The sequence below is a fragment of the Nipponia nippon genome, unplaced genomic scaffold, assembly GCF_047370975.1.
Source record: "Nipponia nippon isolate SJK-2023a ecotype South Korea unplaced genomic scaffold, ASM4737097v1 scaffold_7, whole genome shotgun sequence".
NCBI classification, from domain to species: Eukaryota; Metazoa; Chordata; class Aves; order Pelecaniformes; family Threskiornithidae; genus Nipponia; species Nipponia nippon.
Window position 1 is genome coordinate 3,889,524 of NW_028262391.1, and position 27,151 is coordinate 3,916,674.

Genomic DNA, 27,151 nt, shown 5'->3' on the forward strand with positions numbered 1-27,151 from the left:
AGAGTTTCACCCCTTCATGCCAGCAGACAGTTGACTCTACTGCATGTGCATTATGTTCTGAGTTCCAAAAATCTGGCAGCTCTTCACCAGTTTTTTTTAAGTATTTTTACTAACGATAAAGAAAACATGTCTGTATTTGGCTTCTCCGCAGATTATTTGGCCACCTAACCTAGCAAAACACTACAGTGATGCTGTCGATCACATCCAGTTTTGGAAAGCCACGCTGTGTTGAGTACAGTATTTCCAGGCTGTAAGCCATCAAACAAGCCTGTTCCTGCTGCAGCTCATGTGGCTTTTGCTATGAACTGGAATGAGGGCAGGACCACATCCAATGCATGGTCCCAAAGACACTCGCATGTATTTCAAACCCAAAAATCATCAGCTGTAAAAACAAAACATTTGGGGAAACTCCAGTCAGGGAGCAAACTGCCAAAAAATCTATTCTCTGTGTACGTGGAGTTGTTTTTAATTCCTGTTTTGCTCTGTGGCCTGGCCCAGGGCAAGGACAGGTGAGTGTTAGTTCAAGGGAAACAGTGGGAGCAAGCAGCTGAGGGGCAGGACAGTCCCTTTTCAGCATCAGCAAGCCATTAGCTTGGCTTTGCTTTAGTGTAAGGCTGCACCCTAACATTGCAATGCTCGTTCCAGTCGATCCCTCATCGGTTTACTGAAGACCAGCTCCCGAAGGGCGTGACATTTCTCCCTGGCTTGACGGTAATCCCATGAGCTGGGCAAGTCTCCGAGCACAAACCGTGCCTCTGCGTCCGTCCTGCCATTTCTGCAGGGATCGCCTGCGTGGCTGGGTCTCGGCGCGATTACCTGCCGACGTCGCAAGCGCAGAGGTCTGTAAGCATCTTTACACACTCCTGCATTTAGTTTACAATCTTCAGTTCAGATCAGTGTTACTGTGAGCGCTTCTTTACAGTCAAAAAGGGGGTGTTACGAGGGATGAAGGCCAGATGTTCCATGTTTATCCAGTATCAGTGATTTCATAACACTTAGCTTGCAAGTCATGACTAGATTATTTCAGCTGCCAACGGCACAGCCCAAGCATCAAGCTGCGTTCCCTCCGCTCGGTGCACTCACAACTCTCAACTGAGTCACAGAAATGTTAAATTACCATGATTAGGAAGAAATACTTCGGAAATATATATTTTGCCTTTTGAAAACTGGATTTCACAAATAGATAACCCATAACCTTAAAAATGCTCCTTGGGGCACAGAAGTTCAGCCTCTGGAAGCATTCAGCTTTGCGCGGTGAGCGAGTGAAGTGTGATGCTGACCACCGGCTGACCTTTTTGCTGATGCTGCCTGTGCCAGGATAAAGCAAGGATCCTTCTGCGACTATACAGATTAGGCAGCATTGATACTGTTAGATTAATTCATAGTGTCTTAAGCCGAACACAACCTAAGGCCTTTCTATTTACTTGAGCTAATGCTTCCTGCACCTGACATTTCTGTTCAGAAGATGTATCTTGTCTCAGATCACCCAACACTTAAACCCTGCACACTTTCTCTTACCTTTACAAGACTTTGGGACTCTGCGGTAACTGCTGAGACTCCACCAAAGAGCAGAAATTAGGTGAGAAACTTTGGAAGCCAGGCTGGACATTATGACTCCTACCTACACGAATCTGAGGAAAAGAAAAAGGTGAATACAATAGATTTTGCCAGAACTGCAAAGTCTGCAGGTCAGTGTAAATACACATTAAACACCCATCAAGCCCCTGCTCCAGGCTATCAGAAGTAGAAAAGGAACCTGATGGGGATTTTGGAGAGTTACGTGCTTATCAAACCTTGAACCGCATTTGCTTGAAAAATATATTGTCTATGTTAAGAAACTTTAATACTGGGTATTTTATATGCAAAACAGTAACTGGTTCAACTACAGTAGTACTCCATCTGGGGATGCATGTCCTCCAGAGTATTTAAAGCACAATAAAGAAAATTTTGCTAAGTGCAGCAAAGCACAGGATTATTGTGTGCTGGTAGGAATTGCACAGACTGTGTGCAGGTATTCAAATATAAGTATATTTAGATAGTAGCGTGCGTTCACTCATACACCTCTATATCTATGCAGACATGGAGAGTTTAAGTATGGAGCAGCACTACGTGCAAGGATTATCTGATTAATAGAGTTTTTAAGTAATCTGTTTCTCATGACATTCCTTCCCTGTGCAAAAAAAAAAAAAAAGCTGAGATTTGTCAAGGTATCAAAAATTCAGTCTTAAAAGTCAATTCTCACAAAGTGCTCTTCAGGCACGAATTCTTCATAGTCCACCTCGGGGGGAGGTGGGTGCTGAGATTTCTTCCACCTGATGGTCCCCTTGAAGTCAGGGACACACTGTGGTAGAAAAGCTGAATGATTTGGCTAAAGTCAGAGGAGAGATCCGACAAAGAGCCCAGTATAGCTCTCGGGAGCGCTGGGCTGGCAGGTCTCTCCCTGCACCACACATCTCCATCAGTTTGACGCGTTTACTGTCTACAGCAACAACACTTCATAGAAATAGGTGAATAATCAAGCTTTGATTAATAAATGTATACTTTTTAAAGAAAACAGAAGTAAGTTTCCAGCCCTAAAAACTGTAATAAGAAGTTCAGAGCTCAGAAAAACCCAAAAGCAATGGAAGGGAACTCCAGATGTTTTCTCTTCAGACCTTTGGGGACCTGGCAGCCTGTTGCTCTGGGGAGGATGCAGCCATTCAGCCTTCAGCCAGATCTAGCCATGAAATCATAAGGTCAGAGGAAATCTTTTTCTCTCTCCATGCACTCCATCATGAGCCGCGACGAGAGCTGTCGGACTCTGGAGGCTCGCCTCATATAACACGTTACACCTGCACCGGCTCTGAGGAGGGGAGCGGGCAGAAGCAATAACTCACAGACATCTTTCTAGCGGGATGCAGGCAAGCACCAGCAGCTTAAATGTCAGATTGAAGACACAGCTCCCGCTCGTTGTACGCTTGCAGGTCATGCCTTCACGTAGAGCATCAGTGAACCGCTTTGTTCACGTACAAGTCTCTGGATTTAAAACCGTTACGTGGCCATGAGGATCAGACGCAGCCTAAATCAGACCGACAGCAAACCAGGATAACGAATGAGGAATGCAATTTACCCTTCAGGCCCTTGTTTTGATTTACAAAGTGCAAATGAAGCAGAAGTTATTGCTTTTTTCCTACAAATCTTGCCTCGGGAACATTTATAAAATTCTCGAGACTTCCTGTATTGAATTTTAGAAACCATAATCCAGAGCCCCTGGCAGCCAGCTGGCTGGTGACATTACCTCTCTCTGATTGAAGCAGAGACTTTCAACAGAAGGAAAAAGGTCGTCAAAACCATTCTGATGTGCAACGGGTTCTTTTCTGAGTAAGGCAATGATGCCTCTGTGAATTCACTGCCTCTAACCTTCAAAAAGATTCAGTGTTGAAGAAAACTGATTCACTTTGAACACAAAGAAACTTAAAATCCAAAGCAACTTGTTGGGTGGCTGCACCAAATGCTCCCAGCTCTTTTCCTTGTAGCAGATATGGGGTTAAAATTCCCAAAGGCAACAGAATCGACCTGATTCTGCAAGTCCCTGTGCTGCTCTTGTTCTTTCTATAACGGTGTTTGTGATGGTGGGGATTAGAGACCGGCATCAGGGACAGGCTGATGCTCCAGAGATGGAGCATTGCTATTCTACACTGGGACTTGAACCTGGGCTCCCATCTACCTTGGTCCTCTTTTAACAGGAGCCTGTTCCTATGTAGCCCACAGCGGAGGCAGGAAAGTAGGCACTTGTTTGGTGGAGAGAAGGGGATTCCTCCGTGTGCTTAATCAGATGAAGCATCAAAACCCACCTCAGGAGCTGGGGCTGTGTAAATACTGGGACTTGACTCAGTTCTTTCAAAACAGCGGGGTGCCTAAGCTGCAGGCAGGAAGCAGTGCTTGAAAAGAGTTTTTACAAACAACGTGCTCACATCTGCTTTCCTTCTTACCAAAACTTTCCGGCTTGCTAGCTTCCTTCTCCTGCTGCCACAGCCCTCCTCCAGGCTCAGACCCCCGCCCTTGCCCTGCTCTCCCGGCATATTTACGTGCCTGGGTTAACCCAGGGATGTTGAACTCTTTGCGGGACGCTTCAAAGGGCTTTACTGCATTGTCCTGCTAATGCTTTGTAAGCATATTATCTGCAATCTCTGCTATCCCCATCCAGCTATTGTGCTCCCTTTGGAATAAATGCCTGCGTAGCCACTCACAACCCAAGACAAGCACAAGAAAACAAACAGATTACTACTATAAACACTGTTTTTCTGTTTATAATTTTCAGGCTAGAAATATAAGCACTTACACAACATACGCACGCTTATACCATAGGCACTTAGGCAGTCAGGCACTTCCAGGCTCCATTTCATTTGCCATAACAGTACAAATTGGTTTTCAGGAATGTGTGTAATTCTTTTCCAAAGAATTTCACTCACTCTGAATGTGGACATAGGTGGAAAATCTGAGACTTCAGCAGGCATGGCAAGCTGGGGAGAGCTGCTGTGCATCTTCAGTTACATTCTCAAGTGACCCTGGAAAAAATTTCTGAGCAAAGAAAGAGGATATGACCACAAAAAAGAGGCTATGTATGGAATATTTAGAAAATATTTCTAATTTCCACCCCATGAATGTCTTGTAAAGATAAGGAAATTGCTGTTTAATAATAGGTTCCATAGGCGAGCTGCAAAAAAGGGCTCTCTAAATGAACATCCATTGCTTGCAGACAGTTTATCAGTTTTAACCGATAGAAAATTAGGAACAGCACCTCTTCCTTGTGACAGGGAGGTAGTGGTGGTAAATGTCTCTTAAGAAGACACGTTGAAGAAAAGGAAATATAGTTGTGTGCAGAGATGAGCGCTCTTTGGGTGTCCACTCCCAACATCTCCCGCGTGCTCTCTCCTCTGGGGCAATCCTGGTGGAAGCAACCCTGATAACCCTTCTGGACAGATTTGTGACAGCAACTCATTGCCTTCTGCTATCCTGTAATTTACATAAAATCTGTATATCCATCAGCAATCAGCAGAACAGTAGCACTGGCAAACATGGTGAGCTATATAGTAGGTCACTGCTCAAATTAACATTGTAATTTCACAGCCCGTTCTCCTATTTCAGGTGGTAACAGGGAGTTCAAAGGTCCTGCGTGTCCTATTTTAAGAGCTAAGCTGTAACCTCAAAAGGTCTCTCTGTTTAAAACTCACACCTACCTCACGATAGTCACAATTAGGCCATGAGGTGTGTTTTCCCAGCTCCACCTTCCACCTCTCTCGCTGCAATACGTTTCAGGGCAGAAGGGCCTGTGTTTCCCTAAGTAAGGCAAATATCCTTTACACGTGTAGCTGGGGGCTGGCAGGGAGTCACGTCAGCGTAGTTTAAAGCTGGTTCGGAAGCCGTGGTGGAAGGAAGTGTGTGAGTGACCGAACTTGGGAACTGAAGAAGATTTCTTTCAAACCTGGTTGAAAAGGGGCTGGGAGCTGTATATCGATATTGCCATTGGGACGGTCAAATCACCATGTCGGAGAAGCTGTTGGTGATGTCTCTCAAGCTGTGCCTGACCGACCCCTTGCTTGGCCCTGGATGAGACCTCCCAGAAGGGTGCTACGGCATGGACATACTGTCCTAGTGCCCGGGGGGCACCACAAAATGTAGCTGGTTGCAGAAACAGAAAGTGGGTTCAACTGAGGCTTCATGTACAACTTCCTTCGCAGAGAAGCATCGTTAAACATGAAACTGCTGGTAACAAAGACAACGAAAGCAAAACCAAAAAAAATCCTTCTGGAGGAAATAAGTATTGTGTTTCTCGTAAATAGTAATTCTTATCCAAAAAGAATATTTCATAACAGATAAGCATTAGGCAGATCTTTCCCACTAATCTGATTGACAGGTGAGTTTCAGCAGCCTGAGAATACTCTATAAAAATTTATAACAGGGGTAAATAGAAAGCCATTCACTGAGTCTTCTTTTTTTCTCAGACATATCAACCGAAAAGAAACCAGAGCCTGGAGATGAGCCAGATTCGACCTCTGCACTGACAAAAAGATGCTGGAGTAGCTGAGGCTGATGCTGGACGGGCAGCTGAGCCCATCTCACGGCCAGGGAAGGGTCTTCCTTGCCTGGCTCTGGCTCCCACCTCTCCTTGCACTGCCCCGGGCTTGCTGGGCTCTTCAATGGGCCAGTCCTCGTTGCTAGCCCAGAAGCTAATTACCTGGCTTTTTGCCAGATCAATGAGCTATACTGGCTCTGATGAGCACCAGAGCTGATCCAAGTTTAACAGCAAGATCATGGGGCCAGGAGCAAGAAGGAAGCAAGCATGAAGCAGGGCTTTTTTCTTTGAGAAGGGGTGAACACATCTAACACCTCACTGCATGTCTCATAAGCATCATTGACCATTTGTGCTTTACATGTATATATAGGTATCATATCCTACCCAATTATCATATCCCACCCCACCACTGATGCCAACAGCAGCTGGTTAAGAGGAAGCAGTTATTTCTCTGATGCCATATCATCGTCTCCTGGTGTTTATCTTTTGCAACATTGCATCTGCAACATTAAGGTCCACTTTTTAAAATTAAGCCCTTGAGTCACTCTCTTTTGCATGAGGCCACTCCGTTTCAGTGCTTCTGTCTGCCACCAGAACACTCTCCGTGCTGAGAATGGCTCTCTGCTGAGAGGTATGCTGTTATGTAGTGATATTTCTTCTCTAGGTGATTAAGGACCTAATTGTCCCAAATACATTGCTGGACTGTAGCCTTATAGAAGCCAAGGAAATCAAGTTCAGCTGCCTCCAAAAGCCATCGAAAGGAACATATTATTTTAAGCTAAGGCAAGCCCCTAGGTAATTGTTTTAATTGAGTCAGTCATGGAGGTAGTTTTACAATCTAACTGTGCTGAAGAACTATTTTACTGGCTGACTGCAGTCATCAATGATTTTTCAAGTGCCTTTTGGTGATAATTCTTCCTAGTTATAAAGAAATTACTTTTGTATTTTAATTTTTCCACGTAAGCATTCTGTTGCAATATTTCCAATTTTTTCTTATCCCAAAACCCACAAATCCTTAACCAGCCTAACCAGTATGTACTCACAATCCAAAATTATCCAGAAGAGGAGACTGAAGAAGTGCAACATTTTACCCAGTCAGATAGTATTGACGTGCAACGTAGACTTCGAGCTGCGCTTCTCCATCTCTATCTATGTGTGTCCATGTATCTTTAATAAGGACACAAACATCCTCCACAGCCTTCTCCATGGCAATCTCATGCACTGATTTTGCCAACGCAAGTTTTCAACACTCATCAGTAAAAAGTTTTGAAATGGTTTCACTATTGCGAAACATTTTACAGGCAAGTCTGGATTCCTTTAATATCTGGGTTTATGTCTGAACCTCCAGGACATGCCTTTGCTGTATTTCCAATCTTTCCTCCTTCACTGTAAAATCTGAAAAATTATTTTTTTCTTTTCCTTATGACATCTAAGAACCTTTATAAACTCTAGGAGCTGAGCCTTAAAAAAGGTCAACTACATCAAGATGATGTCATCATACGGACATTTTCTTTGGCAGAAAAACTGTTTTAAGTGTTTCCTCCCATCCTTTACTGCCCTTATGCAGTTTGCCGTGCTTTCAGCTGTGTCCCTGCAACGGTTTGGTGTCCCTGCTGTGAAACAGCTCCCAGAACACCCAGAATCAACACAAAACTTTTTCAAAAGTGTTTTTTACCTTCTTCTGCGATCTGTCTTTCTTTGCATGGTGGCCCCACTGACAGTTGTCCTGGTCAGCTCCAGCCCAGCGTGGGAAGGATCGGCCGGGCACTGCTGCTGGCCCTCGCCACAAAGGAAACCTTGGTAAAAGAAGCAAGTGCGCAGGGGTCCGGGGGGCTACAAGGCTTGCCTGGCTCCTCTGCAGACACGGGGGCAGGGGGGATTTGCAAAGTCTCCAGACCCTACCCGCCGCAGGCCCCTTGCACGCACCCTACGTGTTACCTCTCGTAGCCTCTCCCTCTTGTTGCATGACCTGGTCCTCTCTCCTTTTCCCTGATTCAGAAATCGTGCCTACACTAAGGTGAGGGCAGCATTTGAGGAGCTTGTATTTCCAGCTATAGAAAGACCTAACAACCCTAAAAATCCACTTGGAAGCATCATCTGAAATTACAGGGATTCCTGAATCCTGTGCACTCTGGTCTGAGGAGACACCTGGGATAAAGAAGGATGAGACTTTGAGAAGACTCAAAGCACCTCTGTGAAAGCTCTTTCCTTCTAAGTGTTGACATCTTATATTTTGTTTTCAGCTGGACTTTATTTGCATTACCTGAATAAACGTTCTAGTTAATAAATCATTTAACAGCTCTGTGTGACCAGAGTAGTAGTTAATCTGCTGATATTGTTGTGGTGTTCAGACAAATAAGAGTAATGACTGAATAAAGTTGAATACACAAGTTGGGAATGTTTTGCTTGCTGAGATACGAAAAAGTCTCCAGGGTTTGCTTGGTGGACTACTCCTGTATTGACTCACATCTCAGCGCTAGCTAAAAATTAATGGGGAAAAACAAGTGCTGTGGGTTGTTCAGAATGAGACACTGGGTTGCATACAGCAACCACTGTCATTGTCACAGCTCTGCACCACTGATTTTTTTAAAAAATGCTATGTCCTCCGCTTTAAGATTTTTTTACATTAGCTATTTATTGTCAGGAATCTTTTCCGACTTCCTTCCCAAGTAAATAAGGAAATCCTGCTTTGAAGAGGCTGGGGAAGTGTTTGTTATATGGTTTTTATTCCCAGACACTCAAGTTCTTGTTTTGCAAATCAATGTCAGCTTGACTTTAACTTGAAAAATTTGAGTGAGGAAAAGCGAAAAACTTAGCCCCAAGAGTAAATACACTGCAGCTCCGTGAAATACGCTGCAGTTTACTTTTAGTTAAATATTGTTATAGTTATAAATGGTTTTTTCAGTTAAATATTACACAACTTTGGAGTAGGCATGATGAAACTAAAACGCATATTGGCCCAGGAGACAGCTTCGCTTTCTATTCTTCTTCAAGCCCTTTCTGTTTACTGAGTTTCGGTGCCGTACAAGCCCAAGAAAACATCTTGCACCTGGCAAAATTTGCCATCTGTAAACAACGCCAGACCAATTCAGGCTCCGTCCCTGTGCTAATCTGACCACAGAGCCGTTTTAATACTCTCTTTGCCAGTAGCTGTGGGGAACTTCTGCTCCCCACTATATAATGACCCATTTTTCAGGACAGAAAGAAAATGCCTTTGTGGCTCAGTGTCACTGAAAATACAAACTGGCCACCGAAGATCCAGGTACACAAAAAGGTAGTTCTGTAACTCCATTATAACGTTTGCATGACATTTATGCAATCCCTTCTATAGCATAAAAGCATGTGTATTTTTTATCATCGCTGTGATATGATTGGCACGTTCACCGAGTCCAATGTTTTCTTTCAACTTTGCTTCAACTAACTGATAACCCAGCAATCTTCACAAGTCATTCAAGTTCTACCAGTCTTGCACTGACCTCGCTGCCCTGTGTTTCCTGCTCACCAGCCTCTGAAGTTTCCCTCTCATGCTCCGGACAGCCTTCTCCAGCCCTGACGAACCTGGGTAGTCCCCGAGCTCTCGCAGCCCCCCTCAATTCCCAGCTGTTAACCTGAAAAGAATCACATCTGAGATGGTGCAGGTACCACCGCACCGAAGGATTTAAAAGTGTTTCCCTAGTGAGAGTCACTACACCCCACTCCCAGAACGTCCTCCATGTTCCTCACTCAGGGCTAAATAGCTACAATATTCATGGCCACATTCTCTTCTTGTTATTGCCTATTTTTTATACTGCTCACACAGAATGAAAGACTGAGCAGATGAGTCTTGCTACTGGCATGAACTCTTGCAACAGGCATAAAAGAAATGGTAGAAAAACCTTTGTGTCTTAAAATAATTAGATTGAAGCATGCAGCAGTTCAGCAATCATCCAGGAGCCCAATCCACATGCCACAGATCAGAGCAGTCCACAATACTTCCCAGTGTCTGTGTCGGGGCTAATGCAAACAGAGACCAGCATATGCCGCGTCCACTTCACCTGCTACCAAAATCACTCCCCAGAGCAAAGCAGCCACCAAGCAGTCCCAAAGCCACCACGGCAGTGGGACAACAGAGTGAATAAACCCAGAAAATGTACACACAGCAATGGGTATCACCTTCCATGACATGATGCTCTTGCCATAGATGCGTAGGTGTACTGGGTGCAAATACAAACCAACCTATTCCCCACTTTCATTAGTATATCCTTATGACGGTTCTGCTGGTATAAATGCAAAACCAAATCCACATATGGATTAAATATGTTGTAGACCAAGCCAACCAAGAGTGCAGGAAAACAGATTCTGCTGGACAGAGCTGAGAATTTAACTTCATTCCATGTTTTTTCAATCAGAAGGGAGCAAAGAGTCCATCCAATGAATATAATACAAATATACGGTCCAATCCATTATGCCCTTTTTCACTAGTTACAGGAACAGGGAAGGGGTTTCATGTAAGTAAAAATCATCCCCAGCTGCTTCTCCCCGTTTCTTCTGCACCCACAGCATTTTGTCGCCAGCTGGGAGAGCACATCGGAGCGGGAGCCCCGGCTGCAGTGCCGACAGCACGGGGGCTGCACAGGGCAGGCTCCCTCAGCGAGGAAGCAGAAATCTCATTCAGTTCTCTACCTTCAGCCTTGTCATTGATTTTAATCTGTCCCAGGAGGGAACTGTAGCCCAGACACAGACAGACAGGTACGTGACAGATGCTTTACCACGAAGAAGCCTCCAAAAAAGTCATTTCTTTGCATACATATCTGGCACCCTAAAGAGAAATATTTGTCTTCCATTTTCAGTGGAGGTTAAAAGCACTCACCTATGGTAAAGATAATCAAATTTCACGCTTCAAGGCTTAAGCTGATTGCTTAGCAAGGCTTTGCTATGTGCCAGGGACAATTCTTCCTCTTTCTGAAATGTTCCAGAGGCAACAGCGGTGTGCAGAGGTGTGTTATGGGTTTCCTCCCAGCTTCCCCCGGAGCTGGGGCTGCAATGCACCTCTTTCAACATTATCACTTGGTGAATATAATAGAGAGAGAGACTTAAAAGCGGCTGTAAACATCCCCTTCGCTCCCTTAGCAAGGAGCCCTTAGCATCATCTAGTGCTTTGCACAAGTCTGGTCATTTAATAAGGTAACAGCCGCATGGCCAGATCCAGCCTTGGGATCTGCACCTGAAAGGAGTTGCTTCTGCCTTAGCGATCTTGAGGGACATACAGGGAAGTATAGCCATATAGCCCTTACAATGGGTATGTATGTTACTCCAATGATAAAGTCATTTCAACTATTCCAAAATGAAGTTTTTTGAAACTTTTCTTTAACCAAAATCTTTCACTCTAAGACAAACAGAAATTTTGAAATGTGAGACTTTCCCGTGGAACTGAAATTCTGAGTTACAGCACTACTAAATAATGGTTAAAACAGTGACATATAAACCATTTACATTAAAAAACATGACAAGGAGTCTTGGACCAAAGCATCCCAGTGAAAGGAATTGCACTGATTCACTGAGGAACATCTAGGTTCTTTGCTGGGACATGCCTGGTGACAAGCGCTGGCGTTCGGCTCAGCCAGTGAATGCCAGAAGAGCAGGTACCACGCAGAGTACTGCACCCCCAGGCTGGGGTTTCACCAAAACTCACAGAGAAGTTTAACATCAGGAAGGCGCTCTTTCCTTTTTAAGCCACAGCAACCTAATAAACTGGGTTGGTTGCCCAGGACAGCGTAAAGCACAAGAGATGAGTTTCCAGAGATGCTGCCAACAAACCTCAGCTCCCTGGTTAATGATCTTGTGAAGGTGTACAGATCTGGAGAATACTGCTGCCACTGCTCCTTCGCACTCGAGAACTGGCTTTCTAAGTACAAACATTTTGTAGAAAGCTAAAGAAGCACTAATTCTCTTAAAGATGAAGAGTGCTTATAAAGGACACTATACTGGTGGAAGTACCCCTATCTAACTGACATAATGAAAAAGCTTAAAATATATACAGTGCATTAACAGGCAAAAGGTTAAGCATTTTGTCAACTAAAAATGAGAGATCCAAAGTTAGATCCAGAGTGCTAACTCTACAGCATTATTGGAAATGAGCGTGGCATGCATATGCACATATATTCCCTGCTCTATTTATCAAACCCACTGCTTGGTGCATTGAGAGGGAGAGACAGCAGGTCTGAATAAATTCACTCATAGGTGCATTTTGGGCCACCTAGACCATTGCTGTTGTTTGTGTAACGCCATCGCCAAAAAGGGCATTGCACTGATAAACAGATCCTCATTCTGATCCCATGACAGTATAAATCACGATTAACTCATGAATTTGCAATGGTTTGCAACTGACAGTAAAACATGAGGTCTGAATCTGGCGCATGGACCACGAAGGAACGAACAAACTGCAAAAGCCAAGCTGCGATCTGTCCGGCACATGTGCAAAAAGGAGGATCGCTGTGCGAGGTTAACTCCGTGCTGGCTGCCGCAAACCATGCTTTTTGTGCCTGCTTCATGGGGAGGCTTGGCAGGATGAGGCTGTTCATGGCCTGTGCCCTGAAGCAGAGCCTGGCAGTGCCCCACGCATGCATTCGGTGGCTGCGAAGGTGGGCAGAGAGTGCCCCTTCCCCCCGGGGAGGGGAGCAGGCACAGCGAGTTCTTCGTCTGCTCTCACAGCCTCACATTCAGCGGCTTCACGGCAGGGACCAACAGCTGAAGTGGCAAAGCCCAAACCGACAGAAGCATTCCGGCATCTTCTGGTGGGAATTGCGTACCTAAGTTAGGAGTTCGCTTGTGAAGGAAGACTTAAATGGCCACAGCATCTTTGGTGACAAAAAGCTCAATCTGAGCCATGCTCCCAGGAGGTGGAAAGCTACAGCCGGAAAGCACAGCCGCAAGGCTGCTCTCCTCTCCAGCATGGCTAAATTCCTTTTCCTCAGTTACATGCTTTGATACCTGCAACAAAAAACACGACCTCCTTTGCTGCTTGGCAGAGAAATCAATGTCGAGAACTGCTACGCACCAGAAAGTCCACGCTGCTTTCTCTGACTTGGAAAAGGAGCACAGCTCTGCTGTGCTGGGGCTGGCAGGGAGTGACAGCAGTGGCAGTAACAACCACCTGCATCCCTGGGAGAAGTACACGTATAAACACACGTGAACCTCTTCCCTCCTCTGAAAACATCTCCATCGCCCCCATCACTGCAATTGGTGAGGAAACAGAACTAAGGACTTTTTCAAGACACTCTTCCCTTCATTTGTATACCTTTTCAGAGCCATTACAGATTCCTACTAGCCACACTGCTGGTCAGGCACAGCAGGTCCAGTGCCAGGTGTTTCCCTGACATGCCAAGTATCACAGGTCCTGAGTCCACAGGACAGATTAAGGTTTGTCTCTAATTATATGGTTCACCGAGTAAGCTTTAATAGGATGAAGGAGCCAGGAAGAATCAGAGGTTTTGCTGGGGAGCTGCTTCAGTCTAACGCCACACAAATGAACAGATTTTTGGTTTGGTTAAACGGGCGCTAACGACATTCTTTCCCACTGGTGTCACGACCCCACAGTTTTACCGCGGTAAAATTTCATCAAAACAGTAACTTTACACTCGCAGAACCTTTGAACCAAATTATTTTCAGTATAAGTTCACACCTATTAGAGACAAAAATTGACTGCAGAAAAGTAAGCATTGGAAGTAGCAAAGATTTTCAAGCATATGCAATGGTGAAAATGGCTGGAGTTTCACTCTCGTATTATCCTATGTTGGTGTGAAAACCCATAAATATTTTATCATTGTACGATGATATTTTAAGATCTGAAAACTTCAGAATGAAACGTGACATGATCATTTTTGGAAGAGGCACATCTGAGTGCTTTTTTTCCCTTGTTTTCCTCATTGTTCTTTTCAAAACAAACTTCATTACTTTTGCCTTACAACACTGGTACTAACTAGAAAAGCAGTAAATCAGAGACATAAGGAATATCCATGGAGGGTTTCAGCTGACGGGTCGGGGGGACATGGACCATGCCTGGTAGACACCTACAAGCTGAGTACATGGCTCTTGAAAAATCTTTCATGAATTGGTATGTTTACCCACAAAAATAGTTCTGTTACGAGTCATAGGTTGGGGAGAAATCTGTGAAGAGGCTGGAAAAGCACCGAATAAAGACCAACTCCTAAATGCCAACAACAACAAGAGTAGTGCTCCATGGTGCCCTGGGCTTCCTTTCACTTTTGTTTCTCTTCTCTTTGAAAGGAAACTCTGCGAGAAGTTTTGTTTCCTTCCAAAGACCTAGGACCTCCCTGAACATTTGTAATGAAAATTCACACAAACTCTCTTCAGCAGGCAGGAATCTTCCTCCAAGTTTACCAACTTTTCATTGCCTCTTCACGCGGCTCCCCCAGATGAGATTTCCTTCTTAGGAATTTATAAATCATGATAAACAAAGTCGAGTGGAGGTAGGGTTTTTTGTAGGATTCTTTTGTGCGTATGCTAAAATCTGTTAGAAACTCTTGTTCTGAAGCTGATGCAAACAGCTACTTTGCATTAAGTAAAAGCAAACGGGAGTCCCACTAGCCCCACTCAGAAAGGGGCTGGGATGCTGCAAAGCAGAAGGAGCCCAAAATGTCACATTTACTTTGCTGAGAAGTCATAGGAGATCATGAGCTCACTTTCAAGAAAATGTTAATCCTCCCCATCTGACATATGTGTTAGAATTACACAGATCTGAACTGTTTTGGCACGCGGATTGAATGCTACAAAGAGCCAGACAAATAAACTGCCTGCTGCCACGTCAAACAGGGATTCGGGGATCATTGTGCTACATTATGATGGAAGAAAAAACAATTAATTTCCCTGTAAATGGTTGAATACAATGCAGTTAGGTCTTCTAAAGATCTTCTCAATAGTCAGGAGAGATGAAGAGATCTTTGTTTTACTTTTGCGCTGTAATTGTACCGAGAACTCCCACCTGCACCCTGGCACTCGGGTTATGGCTGTTGGGCAGGGGGCAAAGTTTTATCCTGCCCTGCAGCAACAGCCTGAAAGTGAACTAACTCAAGTCTCCGCATTTGGATTTGAAATCCCGATTTTCCACGGCTGCACTGTCAGCAGACCACACCTCTGCTGATTTTACGGCATCTGCAGATAATGATGAAGTTGCTTACAACCCGCAGTCTGTGTGAGGCGAAGGTGTCAAAACCCCAGTGAAAGTCAACGGACATATCCTAAATCAGGCACGTGCCTTTGGAAAACTTCTATCTGGGTTCAGCAGTTTGGAGGAAAGTTTGCAAGAAGGAGTCTTTGAAGTTTGAAAAGCAACCAGCCAATCAGCCAACCAACCCTCAAAGTGACTTCAGATAAAGAAAGCCCAGGACGTACCTGGCATTCATGTACCGTGACATTAAGCATGTCGTGACTGGGGGGAGAAGCAGTGCTGTCCGGAAGGTTGCAATGGCAGCACTGGACTGGAGCTCATGGTACAGGTACGGGTTATCAGCCTGCAGGCACCTCCCTGTGATGCATCAGCTCTACGGGAGAAGGTACCGAGAAGGATAAACTACAGTAGAAGACCATAGAATGTCTCGAGTTGGAAGGGACCCATAAGGATCATCGAGTTAGAAGACAGATTGAATTCAGAGGGACAAGGACCATTTACATAAATGTAGATGTAGAACTGGAGGTTCCCTAATGTTGAAAACAAATGCACTCCCTGCCCCAAAAGCAAACACGGGATATTGTTCGGTCTATTCGCTCCACTTCTAAAATTTGCCCCAACCAAAAAAGGGTACAAAACCCAAGCGACCCCTGGAAACCCACCAAGACACGAAGGCATCATGGAATGATAGAATCAGGTTGGATGGGGCTTTGAGCAACCTGGTCTAGTGGAAGGCGTCCCTGCTCAAGGACCAGATGATCTTGAAGGTCCCTTCCAACCCAAACCATTCTATGATTCTATAACCCAGCTTGGAGTTAGGAAACTCTGGGCCCCTCCGTACTCAACCACAGCTTTAATCTCTTTTAAAAATCCCATTTCCACCATTCCCTACTGGAGATCGCCCAGAAAGGTTGCTCGGAAATGCCCCGCACCGTGACGGCTGGCAAACGGCTCCTCGCTTCAGGGGCGGCGGGCAGGGGCTGGGGACCCCCCGGCAGGACCCGCACCCCCAGCAGCCCCGCAGCGGCCCGGCCCGGCGGGGCGGCAGGGGACGGGACGGGACGGGACGGGGCGGGGGGAGGCAGCGTCCCGCCCGCCGCCGCGGGGCTGGGGCTGCCGGGGAGGCGGGGAGCCGGGGCGGGCAGGGCAGCGGGCGGGCTGCCGGGGGCCGCACTTCGCCGCGGGACAGCGGCGGTGAGGCCCGGGCCCGCTCCGCCTCTCCCCCGGCGGGCAAAGCCTCCGCCGAGCGCGGCGCGTCCTGCGGCCAGCCCTGCCCGGCCATGATGCTGCCCGCCGCCGGGCCCAGCCCGGGGCAGACCTGCGGGGCCGTGCTCGTCGCCGCCGTGCTCCTGCAGTCCGTCTGCGTGGCCGTCACCTTCCTCTACTTCACCAACGAGCTCAAACAGGTTGGTGGGGGCGGGCGGGCGGCCGGGGGGGCCCGCTCTCTCCCCATCTCCCGCAGAAGGGACCCTGCTCTCCCCGTCTCCCGCAGAAGGGACCCCATCTCCCCGCAGAAGGGACCCCGCTCTCCCCATCTCCCCGCAGAAGGGACCCCGCTCTCCCCTTCTCCCCGCAGAAGGGACCCCGCTCTCCCCGCCTCCCTCAGCGGAGCCGCGGGCAGCTTTAAGGTGTTTGCAGGACGGCGGCCCCAGCCCCGGCGCCCCCGGACAAAGCTTCGCTCCGTGCCTGCTCCTTTGTCTGAGCTTGCCGGGGCCGTGAGTCTGCGCGCAGGGGACGGAGCTCAAGGCGAGGACAATTAAAAAGTTTCTGCCTTGTTGCTTTTTTTTTTTTTTTAAAGAAGTTAAGAATTTTTTCATTAGAGCCCCAAACTTGCTCTCTCATCACATTGCGGTGCCCCACCAGCGCCGCAGAAGCGTTAGCAGGGCTCGGAGGACTGCAGCAGCAGCAGGCTCTGCCAGCTGGGTATTCCTATAGCCAACGGGGAAAAACGACTGAGAAAAGCCGAGGTGCCTTTTAAATACCTCCTCTAGGAAAAGACATAGTTTTAATACAGTGACTAATCCCAAAGGAACTTCACCCAGACAGCAACCACCACTGAATTGCTCAGAATGACTTGTAAAAGACCCATTGTATAGGCTAGATGCTTCGGTTTCCTTGCAGCCACCCTTCAAGCCTGCTAGCTGCTGCTTAACTCTTTCCTCTTCCTGCAAAAGACCCTTTGCATTCCAAGGAAATGACATTTCATATAGTCCCGCGAGCCTTTATGTGTGTGGTCCTGCTTTTCACTGACCCCCTGGTACCCGGGGTTTCCCCGAGTGTCTTGCCCAAAGTTTACTGTCCTGCTGTAGAGTTGTACCAGCCTGTCGCTCTGCCTGGCACTCGGGTAAACCTAACTGCAGGTTAAGTGTGCTATAGTGACACAACTTCAGAAAGCAGTGCATGAGTTAAAATGTTATCTTACCTGTGCATTTATTCCACACCAGATTTAATAGGTGGAGTCTTCTGAGATGTCAAAGTCTGCTGTGAAGCAAATGCTAAAGCATATACGGTATTCTACAATATAAGTCAATGCTCATATTTTGGAAATGTATAAAAGAGATTTTCCTGCTAAGTTTGTAGCTGTGGCTGTCCCAGACTTGGTGAAATGGGGGAGTCACAGAGATGTGTTGATTTTATGAAATCAAGTTCCATAATACTGATAATGAAGAAAAATATATAAATGCATTCTCATCTCTTCATGGATACGGTCCAGAGTCCTTCGCTAACAGGCTTGCCAATCTAAGCAATTAGTAACCACACTTATCTTTCCCCTCCTTTTATTCAAATATGTACACCTGGGACACAACCACATCTAGTGATACTTGCCCAAATTACAGCTGACTGTTTCTGAAGAATAACAAGCCTGCATTTGGTGTGAAAAGCTAAATCTGCCCACGCTGAAGTTCTGCTGGGCTACGAGTAAGGTCGCTGGCTCTGGGGGGGGCCTGAAGCACATATGCTTGCATGTGCCGCCTGGTGCACGATAAACAAGGAAAACGCTTATCTAGAAACACAGTCTGCTACCCCACGTCCACATGGTGCGTGTGGAATAAATCTCAAAAGATAAACTGCGATTTTTGCCCATTTTTCTTCCCTTTGTTGTTCACAATATCTGCATTTCTACACCTTCGCCAAATTACTATGGCTGCACAGACAGCAGATATTTTTATCTTTACAAAAAGAATAATGTAAAACTAGCAGGTTTTTTTTTTTTCTCTACAGCTGTAGTAATCTGAGTAGGACTACGAATAGGACCATTTGTTTAACGGTTTTTGCTATGGGAGGAAGTGCTGAGACACGAGCACAATAAAGTTCATTATGCTTCAGGATACAGGGCTGCAAGGAAAATATCCTGGCTTCCTTCTGTTTTGAAAACATAGTCCACGCACTACTCCTAGAATAGGAGGGAAGCTTTACCAGATAGCTTTCCTGCAGGACTTGTGTCCTCAAGGACTTCAGCGCTACAGATAAAGCTCATTTGAGCAAGTCTTACAACCCTGCAACACCTTGCTTTCTCTACCCGTAAAACAGAAATACCAATCCTTCAGTACCATATGGTGCTGGTACAAGGCTGCCTTCCCTGAGGATTTCAAAATGCATGCAAAATATTGTTCCAATGCCAGGATAGTAAAGCTGTTTGGGGGGAAAAGTATGCCAGATCAGGAAAAGGCAGCAGTGCGGGACTGTTTGCTTCCAGATCGTTGGGCAAAGCTCAGAGGTGAGCTCTAGCAGATCCGGTAAGAGAATAAACTAATATCTCCTCTGCTCACAGATTTTTTTTTTTAAACTCAAACTATGTTATAGAAGCTAGTATAGGTAAATCTGTCAGAGCCCGTAGTTTTAAGTGCATTTTTACCTTAATAAGCACATAATTTTAATCACTTTAAGTGAGTTCTTGAAACAAGAAACCTGATTGAAGAATATCACTGTACTTCTCAGCAAGGACACAGAGACCTGCGCAGATGCTCATAGCAGTGGCCCCATTTCGCTTTGGTGCCTACAGAGTACAGAATCATTTCCAGTATTAGATGAAGCTCAATAGTCTGCTGCTGCAAACTGAGGGGCTGCTCAGCCCCTTAGGACTTGCAGGGTGCTATAGGTGAATTCTCCTCATCCTCCTGGAGCGTGAAATCCCTTCCTAAACGCCTTTGTTTTCTAACAGGCAGGAAAAGGATGGAGTGTGAAGGAGGAGGTGACTCCATTTGTTGCTTTCAATACCCCAGTCTCAAGGACAGCTGAAACGGGTACTTCTAGAATAAATGTACCTGTTTAGCTAAGCTTCTTTAACATAAGAAGAGTGACATTTAAATGTTAGAAGGAGTCCATCTGAATGCTTTGCATGTTTATTGCTGATTGCTCTTTCTTCCCAGTTCCCCTAGTGCTTTGCTGGCACAACCAGCCTTACCAGTCGGTCTAGCTGATGCAGCAGCAGCCGAGTTCAAAGCAAACAGGAGCTGATCTCCGCTGGGATGCGCTGGAGGCAGCTGGGGTTACCTGCTCCTACGTTAAACAACAGCGCCAGCTGGAGTTGTCTGCATCCCTCGCCCTGCGGATGCAGCCGGGCTTGGGAAGAGCTTGCTGCTGGGATACAAACTCTCCCAGTCCGATTCCCTTAGAGTCCACAGGAGTTTTGCCACTCTCTTCAAACTCATTTCTCTTTATCAGAAGAAAACATGCTTTCTCTATGGCTAGAGAGTATAGCTGTAGGCCCATGTCACAAGCATCCAGCATTATAATTTTATTTGGACCCAGACATCATCTGTGTTGTCTGGACTTTGTTCTGGACTATTGGGTCAAATACAGTTACAGAGAGATCCCAAACTGGATGTGGCGAGGATATGGAGATATATCAGCAAAAGCCTGGATTGTAAGTGGCGTTGACTGAAAAGACAGACTGGAAAATACTTTTAAGGTCTGATATTTGATTTCATCCTCAATAATTTGTGAAGAAAAATCCCTTGCGCGAAAGAACTGTTTTTAATGCGGAACTAGAGAAACTAAAGAATTCAAAACATGAGTGGTTTGGGTATTGAATTTTCACAAAACTGATTTGGTTGAGTGCTGGATACCAAATTTATGTCCGTGGGGATAATGTAAGTGTATTTTTGCATATTAGGTATGCCATCGTAGTTAAATAAATATGTAAAATCAGGATAAGTTACTTGTGCTGGAGTCATAACTTGCACCGTAATAGCAAATGCTTTAAAGGAAAGTATGTTCCTAAGCGTAGTGAATTTAGAGCCATACTACAGCTGAACATCTGCGAGCACATCACAGGTGAAAAATCCTGGCTTTCCCTTCTGCTGCAGCTCCGGGACACGTACTCCAAGAGCGGCATCGCTTGTCTCACGGGGGAGGAAATCGGAAATTTCATCCAAAACTTGGATCTAATTGAAAACCAAGACAGAGCAGCTGATCCCTGCTGGCAAGTAAAGTGGCACCTGGGAAAGTTAATTAAAAAGGTATTTGGGAACCGACACACTGAAACAGTGTGCTTGGTGATATTCAAAGAATCCTAATAGCAGAATAAAGGGGGGGCTCTCAGATTGTTTTGTTGCAAAGCAATAGTCAAGCCACAGCTTCAGCTGCAGCGTGCTTGCACTGAAGCCAAAACAACCCATGACAGTGGTTTCACTACATTCAGGAAATAATAAAGCAAAGACAATCGGTTTTTACTAAGCGAATTTCAGTGATGGGTTGGCTTGTCTGAAATACCTCAGGGTAGAAGTGTTTGACTCGAGCTTGTTTTCTCCCTGACCATACAGATCGTAGTGCTAGCAGAGGTGTCGCTCCCTCTTTGGAAATACAGGGAGGCCAGCATGAGAAAACGAGATGAAATGTAGCACAGGGAGAGGTAAAAAGGTGCCTGAGGAATGGCCTAGTCGTGAGCTCTGTAACGTATTAGGGGAGGAAAGAGAGAGCGAGCACACAGCATCGGGCACAGCACCTTCCCAGCTCAGCATTCAGAGAGCACCATCTCCTGCGTGACTGACACACGAGACATACAATTTTGGCTACAGAGAGGAAAATAAGCCTGGCTGAAAAATCAGAAAGGCTAAAAACTTCTGGAATGGTTTTCAAAATCTCATATCCAGCACATTAAAAAGCTCATCCATAAAAATTCACTGCTGGCTGAAACTTACCTGGCAAATCTTGCAGCCCAAAACAGACCCTCTATTTGTGTACAGCGATCTCGGCTCCTTTGGTGGAAGCTCTGCCGGTGAAGTCCCTGAACTTCTGCATAAAGAAAGCATTGTTTTATTTGGTGTACATTTACACATCTAATATACCTACTGGGTTCCCTGATTGTTTAAAAAACGATAGCCTGGGTGCTAGAAATAATAAATGATGAGGATGATGATGATGGTAATAATAATAATAGTAATAATAATAAATAATATACATAGATAAATAGAAATGTGGCAGGGCAGAACCCATCAGTAGGTGGCCCGTGTTAGTCACCCAGGTAAATCATCTCAGACCCTCAGCACGCTTGCTGCAGCTGCCCCACCGTCGGTAACCAAGCTAGGTCGTTTCAGCAGTCGGCCAACAGTTGTAAAGAAGGGGAATGCAGAAAGTAAGATATGCTGGCTTAAGGGCTTAGAGAGATAGATAGGTAGAGGTATAAAAATAAATGAAATTTTAATTTCTCAGAGCTAAGATCCCACAGAAGTGCACACTGCTAAGTATTCTGCAAATGGAAGCAGATGCTTGTACACTGTATCTCTTCTTATTTGGGAAAAGCATGAGGGTCAAATTTTCCAATAGACTTAAAGCCCAGGTGGCTGAGCTCTCTTGAAAATGTTTTCCCATGTATTTTGTTACATAAAAGATGTAAACGTAGAAATACATTATTGCAACAAATTCATACGCTTTTTTATTATTATTTGCTTGTTGATCAAATCCAGAATACCCTTTATTCGTGAGTTTGAGAAAGGAGTGTCTTTTTCCTGCACCTATCTGTTTCTGCTGAGAAACTAGTTCGTTTTCTCTGTGTTTGTTGGCAGATGATGACGAGAAGCTACGAGGAAAACATATCTGCAGTCAACGGTATTATAATAATTTTATTATCTGTGGCAAAAAGGAGCTGCTAGTGGCACCTGATGTGCAGTGACTCAATTTTTTAGAAGTGTAGAAAACACTGACTAAGATCTTGTACTGGCAGCAAGTCATCAAAAAAAGGATTACTTATTACTAGAAGGCAAGTTTTCAGGAGCCAGAAATATGGTCAAGTGGGTAGAGCAAGGTCAGCGAGGTGGATGCAGAGGACTCGGTCCCACGGTGCTCTGGGGACGTTTAAACGGCCTGCTCTCCCGGGAACAAGCAGCACTGACCTGCTCTACACATAGATCAGGCAAGGAATAGCTCTGCTGAAGCTCATACAGCTCTAAACACGTCGAGAAAAAGCCTTACAACCTCCAAGTGGAAATTTGGAGGAAAGATTATGAATACTTAACCATAAAAGATACTGATCATGAATGTGAAAATTTCGTACTATGGGTTATTTTAAGTTGTCTATTGGTAATTTTGGGGTGGGGGGAGGAGAAAAAGGAGAACAAAGAGGCATATAAAGATGTTTCAAGGAGAGCAAGAGCGAAAGAGACATTTGAGCCTTGTTGGCCAATGTACAGCATTCAGTCTACGATTTAGCCAATTAAAAAAATGACATACCTGTTCCTGAAAATCAGGTCAAATGGGACAGACGTGCTTTCTAACGTTCTTGCTTCTAACGTGAGGCTCCTTTTCTGGTCTTTCCTTAGCTGAAAGAGCCCTGACGCTGTCGCACACCGATGGGCAGCAGCCACCCCGCAGTCCCGTCAACAGGATCGCCGCGCATCTGACGGGCAACAGCAATAGGAAGAATTCCCTGTCCCCACGCAGTAAGGAAAAACCTTTAAAAACAGTTAAAGATCACAGAACTTACTCTCTCATTGCTAGCCGGTGCTTATATATACTTTTTAATACTCACTTTGAGTTAACAGTAAGAAACAAATCATAAAAAAGTCGTCTTGTCTTAAACAATGTTTTTTTCAGCTAATTCTTGCAGAACAGGGGGAAAGCCCACTCCCTCTGGGTACCTCACTAACTTTTCTTCTGGAACCTTCGTTAGGGGAAAGAACATAAATACCCTTCTTCCTAATGTTAAGTTTCCCTCTTTTCTTCCCTCTAATTTCTTTCTGTTACTTGTGTGAGTCCAGCTGCTATGGTGACAGACCTATTAGAAATGGGAGACAGAGACAGGAGAGGCTTGACATTCAGGCCATGTTAATGAAAGGCTTGGTAGGGTTTCTACAGCTTTGGAGGGTATCAGACACAAATGGATATTTTAACTTTGTTACTAAGTAACATGATGATTTTCCTCTTATTTGGGAGCACAAAAACTAAAAATAAAAGTAGTTCGTGTGAATTCCCACATAGAGCTAAACAGCTTCCTTCTGCACCTTCAGATTGTTTTGAGAACGGCCCTAGCGAGCGGCTGGGAAGAGCAGGTTTCCTTGCTTCATTGTTAAAAACCAGACTCCCCGACTCCAGACACCTGGCTTCACTACCTGGCTTTTAATTTAACGTTTTCTCTCTATTTTTCTCAAGTAGATTCCTCGCCCAGAAGAGGGAACGGACAAAAAATAAACAACTGGGAATCGTCAAGGAAAGGCCACTCTTTCCTGTACAACGTGGAGCTGAGAAATGGCGAGCTAGTGATACCCCAAACTGGGTTTTATTACATCTACTCACAAACTTACTTTCGTTTCCGTGAAAACGAGAACGAGGATTCAGATTTGTTGGCACAAATCAGGAACCCCAAACAGCTTGTCCAATACGTTTACAAACTGACTAATTACCCGGAGCCCATTTTGCTCATGAAAAGTGCAAGAACAAGCTGCTGGTCTAAAAAGGCAGAATATGGACTTTACTCCATCTACCAAGGTGGTGTGTTTCAGCTGAAAAGAGAGGACAGGATTTTTGTCTCTGTCAGTAATAGTGACATAGTTGACATGGACAAAGAAGCGAGTTTTTTCGGAGCCTTTATGATCGGTTAAAAGATGAAAATCATTCTCCAAAGGAGCCAGTTTGCATAGTCAGGACCAGCTTAAAATTCTATAAAATAGGGGATGATAAGCAGACACTGTAGCAATACCGCCAATACCAGCCTCCCCTTTCTCAGCTCACTCAGCGCGAGGTCCGACCGTGCCGAACGCTCCCCGGCAGCCGGGCGGGAGCAGCAGCACTGGCTGCAGCTGCGGATGGCGATGCTTTGCGCAGGCACGGGCACCAGGGCTCGCTGCCCAGCCAGGCTGGGGGCGTGCGAGGATTTCGCACGCCACAGATGATACCTTCGGCCAGAACCCCGGGCAGGTAAGCGCTCGCCGCCACCTCCGCAGAGATGCTCCGCACCAGCTCAGCCACAGCAGGTGGGATGGAGGATGCTCTGGGTCCGGTTACTCGAGGCTGAGACTGGACATCAAATTTTATTCGTGGTCTCCATTGGGACCCCGTCTTGAATATCTCAGCTCCTGTAAGGAGCCTTTGCAAGTAGTGCTTCCCAGATGCCCATGGAATTACTCTGGAAGTTTTTGTCTGAATCTAAGTTTTACAAAAGTGAAAGGCCGACAGAAACAAACTGCTCGTCTTCATCTCATCTAACAAAGCACTTAAGCACCTAATTAATTTTAAGCACACGAACAGTCTGACTAAATCAGGGTATTTACATGCTTGAAATTAAATATGTGCTTAAGCATTTTTCAGGATCATGGCTTGAGTAAACACATTAGTCTGTCTTAATCAGGACATTGTACATAAAAACAGCTGCTGAAATGGCACAGAAGAGGTTTTGAAGTCAATCAGTATTTTGATCAGCACATTATGATAGTGCCTATTTACTTAATTGCTGTGCCGCAAACATTTCACCAGGCTTCCAATAGGTTTGGTAATGTAGTTGCTGTTACACTTCTTGACAGCAAGTACTTGATCCAGAAAAAAGGTGTTTTTCTGTAAATACTGAATTCTATTAGACATTTGCCACAAATTAAGCATGACATGGTTCTTCCGTGTTTATTTGTACTGGCCTGTATTTGGTAGGATGTAATGCAGAATAACACACCCCGATGACTAATATTTTAAGGAAAACATACACAACTATCCGTACTTAAACAAGAGCTGCAATTTGGGTAATGCTGTTTTGATTTTTATTTTATTTTTAGGAACGGGTGGAAAATTTTCATTTTTTTTAAACCCGTAATTTTTTCAAAAACTGACCACTATATTGTTTAACTCTATGAGTAGAACTATTTGATAGTAAAAAAAGAAAGGGAAAAAAAGATGTGCAAGTGTAAGCTGTGTGGACTAGATCCACAGCATAAATCGGGTAGCATTAATCGGCACACCTGCAGCCTTGTCAGTGGAGCGATACCACTTTGCACCACAAATGCATTTTGCCCCGGTTCAGAGAAAACAGTGGCGAAAAGAAGGTGAAAAGAAAATTGGAGGGAAAGGAAGACAGTTGTTCTGCAAGTGTTACTTTACGTCAACAGACTGATGCCAGGAGAAAATCTGCTTGTCTATTTTTCTAATACACTAAGGTTGCCGTGGGAACCCTCGCATTCACCTCCACATTCGGGTAATTAAATCACTGCACGGCCCTTGCATATGGGCCTCATGAGTAAACACACATCATTCATCTTACTACTGTGTCAACAAGAGGAAGGGAGTAGACACGAGCCCCTGCATTTGTTTTGTCATTCAGAAAAGCAGGTATGTTGGTTCACTTAAATACCTGCGTTGGAGCAGCAAGAGAAGAATTTCAGGAATACCCTCCTTTTGACAGGTTGGGGCAAAGAAACACTGCCATAAGCCTTAAATGATGAGTTTTAACTTTTGTCTGCTGTTTTAACATAGCGTCACATATACTGTGTTCAGTGGTAATCCAATATGTGCAATTCTTCATCGTTTACTGGAATGCTTGGGTTTGCCTCATTCTCAAATCATCTGTTTCAACAGAGAACAGAAAATATTGCTACAGTTTTCTTTCTGATTTCAGTATTGACTTCAGAAATTTTCTGCCTGCCAGAAAAGGCTAGGGAGAACAAAGCCATTCCCTACGTCTGGATGCCTGCTATATTGGAGAAAAGACTTTCGTAGGTTCTCCTTGCAAATGGACCGGGCTTTCCGATCCCAGCACAGGACTGACCCGCGTTATCAGGTTTGAGGGTTTTTTTAGCAATTTATTGTATTAAAAAGTTAACTTTTTTTTTTTTTAGGAATGTTATTTTAGGAGCTTATCTGAAAGAAAAGCGTTTTGAACTGTGAAAAAGTATTTCGGATTTACTGGTGGCAGCTTAGAGTCAGCAACCCTCCCTATGGCTAAGAACCGATTTGTGTAACGTAGGCGTCGTGGCTGCTAGAAGGGACTGGAAGGGAACCGTGGGGGACTCCACAAACTTGCACCTGATGCTAAGACAAATTGTCTATTACACACAGATTTTTTTGCTCCATGTTCTCTCCTCAACTCTCAATATATAACGCCGTGCCCGCTGTCACTTGGGGAATACTCCCTGGCATTACCACCTTTTTTATCTAACTGTACATAATTCATCTCTGCATGCAGAGCATATCGCAACAGGGATCACACTGAATAATCCAAAGGCGTGCTTGCCAGATTTTATCTTGGGGGGAGATTATCAAGCAATATCAGACAGAACACATTTGAAGACGAATGGAAGGATATAGCAACTTCTGTTTGTACATTTGCACCCTGAATCATACTTTTCATCTCACTTTATGTTGAATGGCGAATGTAGCAAATTTTTATTTGTGGATGGAGGTTGCGGTAACATGTAAATGTTGTAATTTTTCTACATTCATTTTTCTACAGTCATTTTTAATAAAACATTTTTAGTAAATAGTTATTTAGTCTTGCAGTGATTATTGGTGTC

General features: G+C 45.0%; 1 protein-coding gene and 1 long non-coding RNA gene across 3 annotated transcripts; both read left to right on the forward strand.

Annotated features, from left to right (window-relative positions):
- The first annotated feature begins 616 nt into the window (after positions 1–616).
- LOC148050764 (uncharacterized) lies at positions 617–6,083 on the forward strand. The gene is made up of 3 exons (XR_015700279.1): positions 617–839; positions 1,528–1,648; positions 5,985–6,083. It is a non-coding gene; the product is annotated as an uncharacterized LOC148050764 (long non-coding RNA).
- Positions 6,084–16,378: 10,295 nt separating this feature from the next.
- Positions 16,379–27,124, forward strand: TNFSF10 (TNF superfamily member 10). 2 transcript variants are annotated; one of them, XM_087740633.1, is made up of 5 exons: positions 16,379–16,627; positions 20,531–20,683; positions 22,229–22,271; positions 22,982–23,101; positions 23,811–27,124. In XM_087740633.1, exons 1-5 carry the CDS (start codon positions 16,502–16,504, stop codon positions 24,257–24,259), a joined length of 891 nt encoding a protein of 296 aa, XP_087596759.1. In that variant the 5' UTR covers positions 16,379–16,501; the 3' UTR covers positions 24,260–27,124. The 2 variants fall into 2 exon arrangements, with proteins under 2 accessions (XP_087596759.1, XP_087596760.1); XM_087740634.1 differs by having other exon boundaries at positions 23,814–27,124.
- The last annotated feature ends 27 nt before the right edge of the window (positions 27,125–27,151 follow it).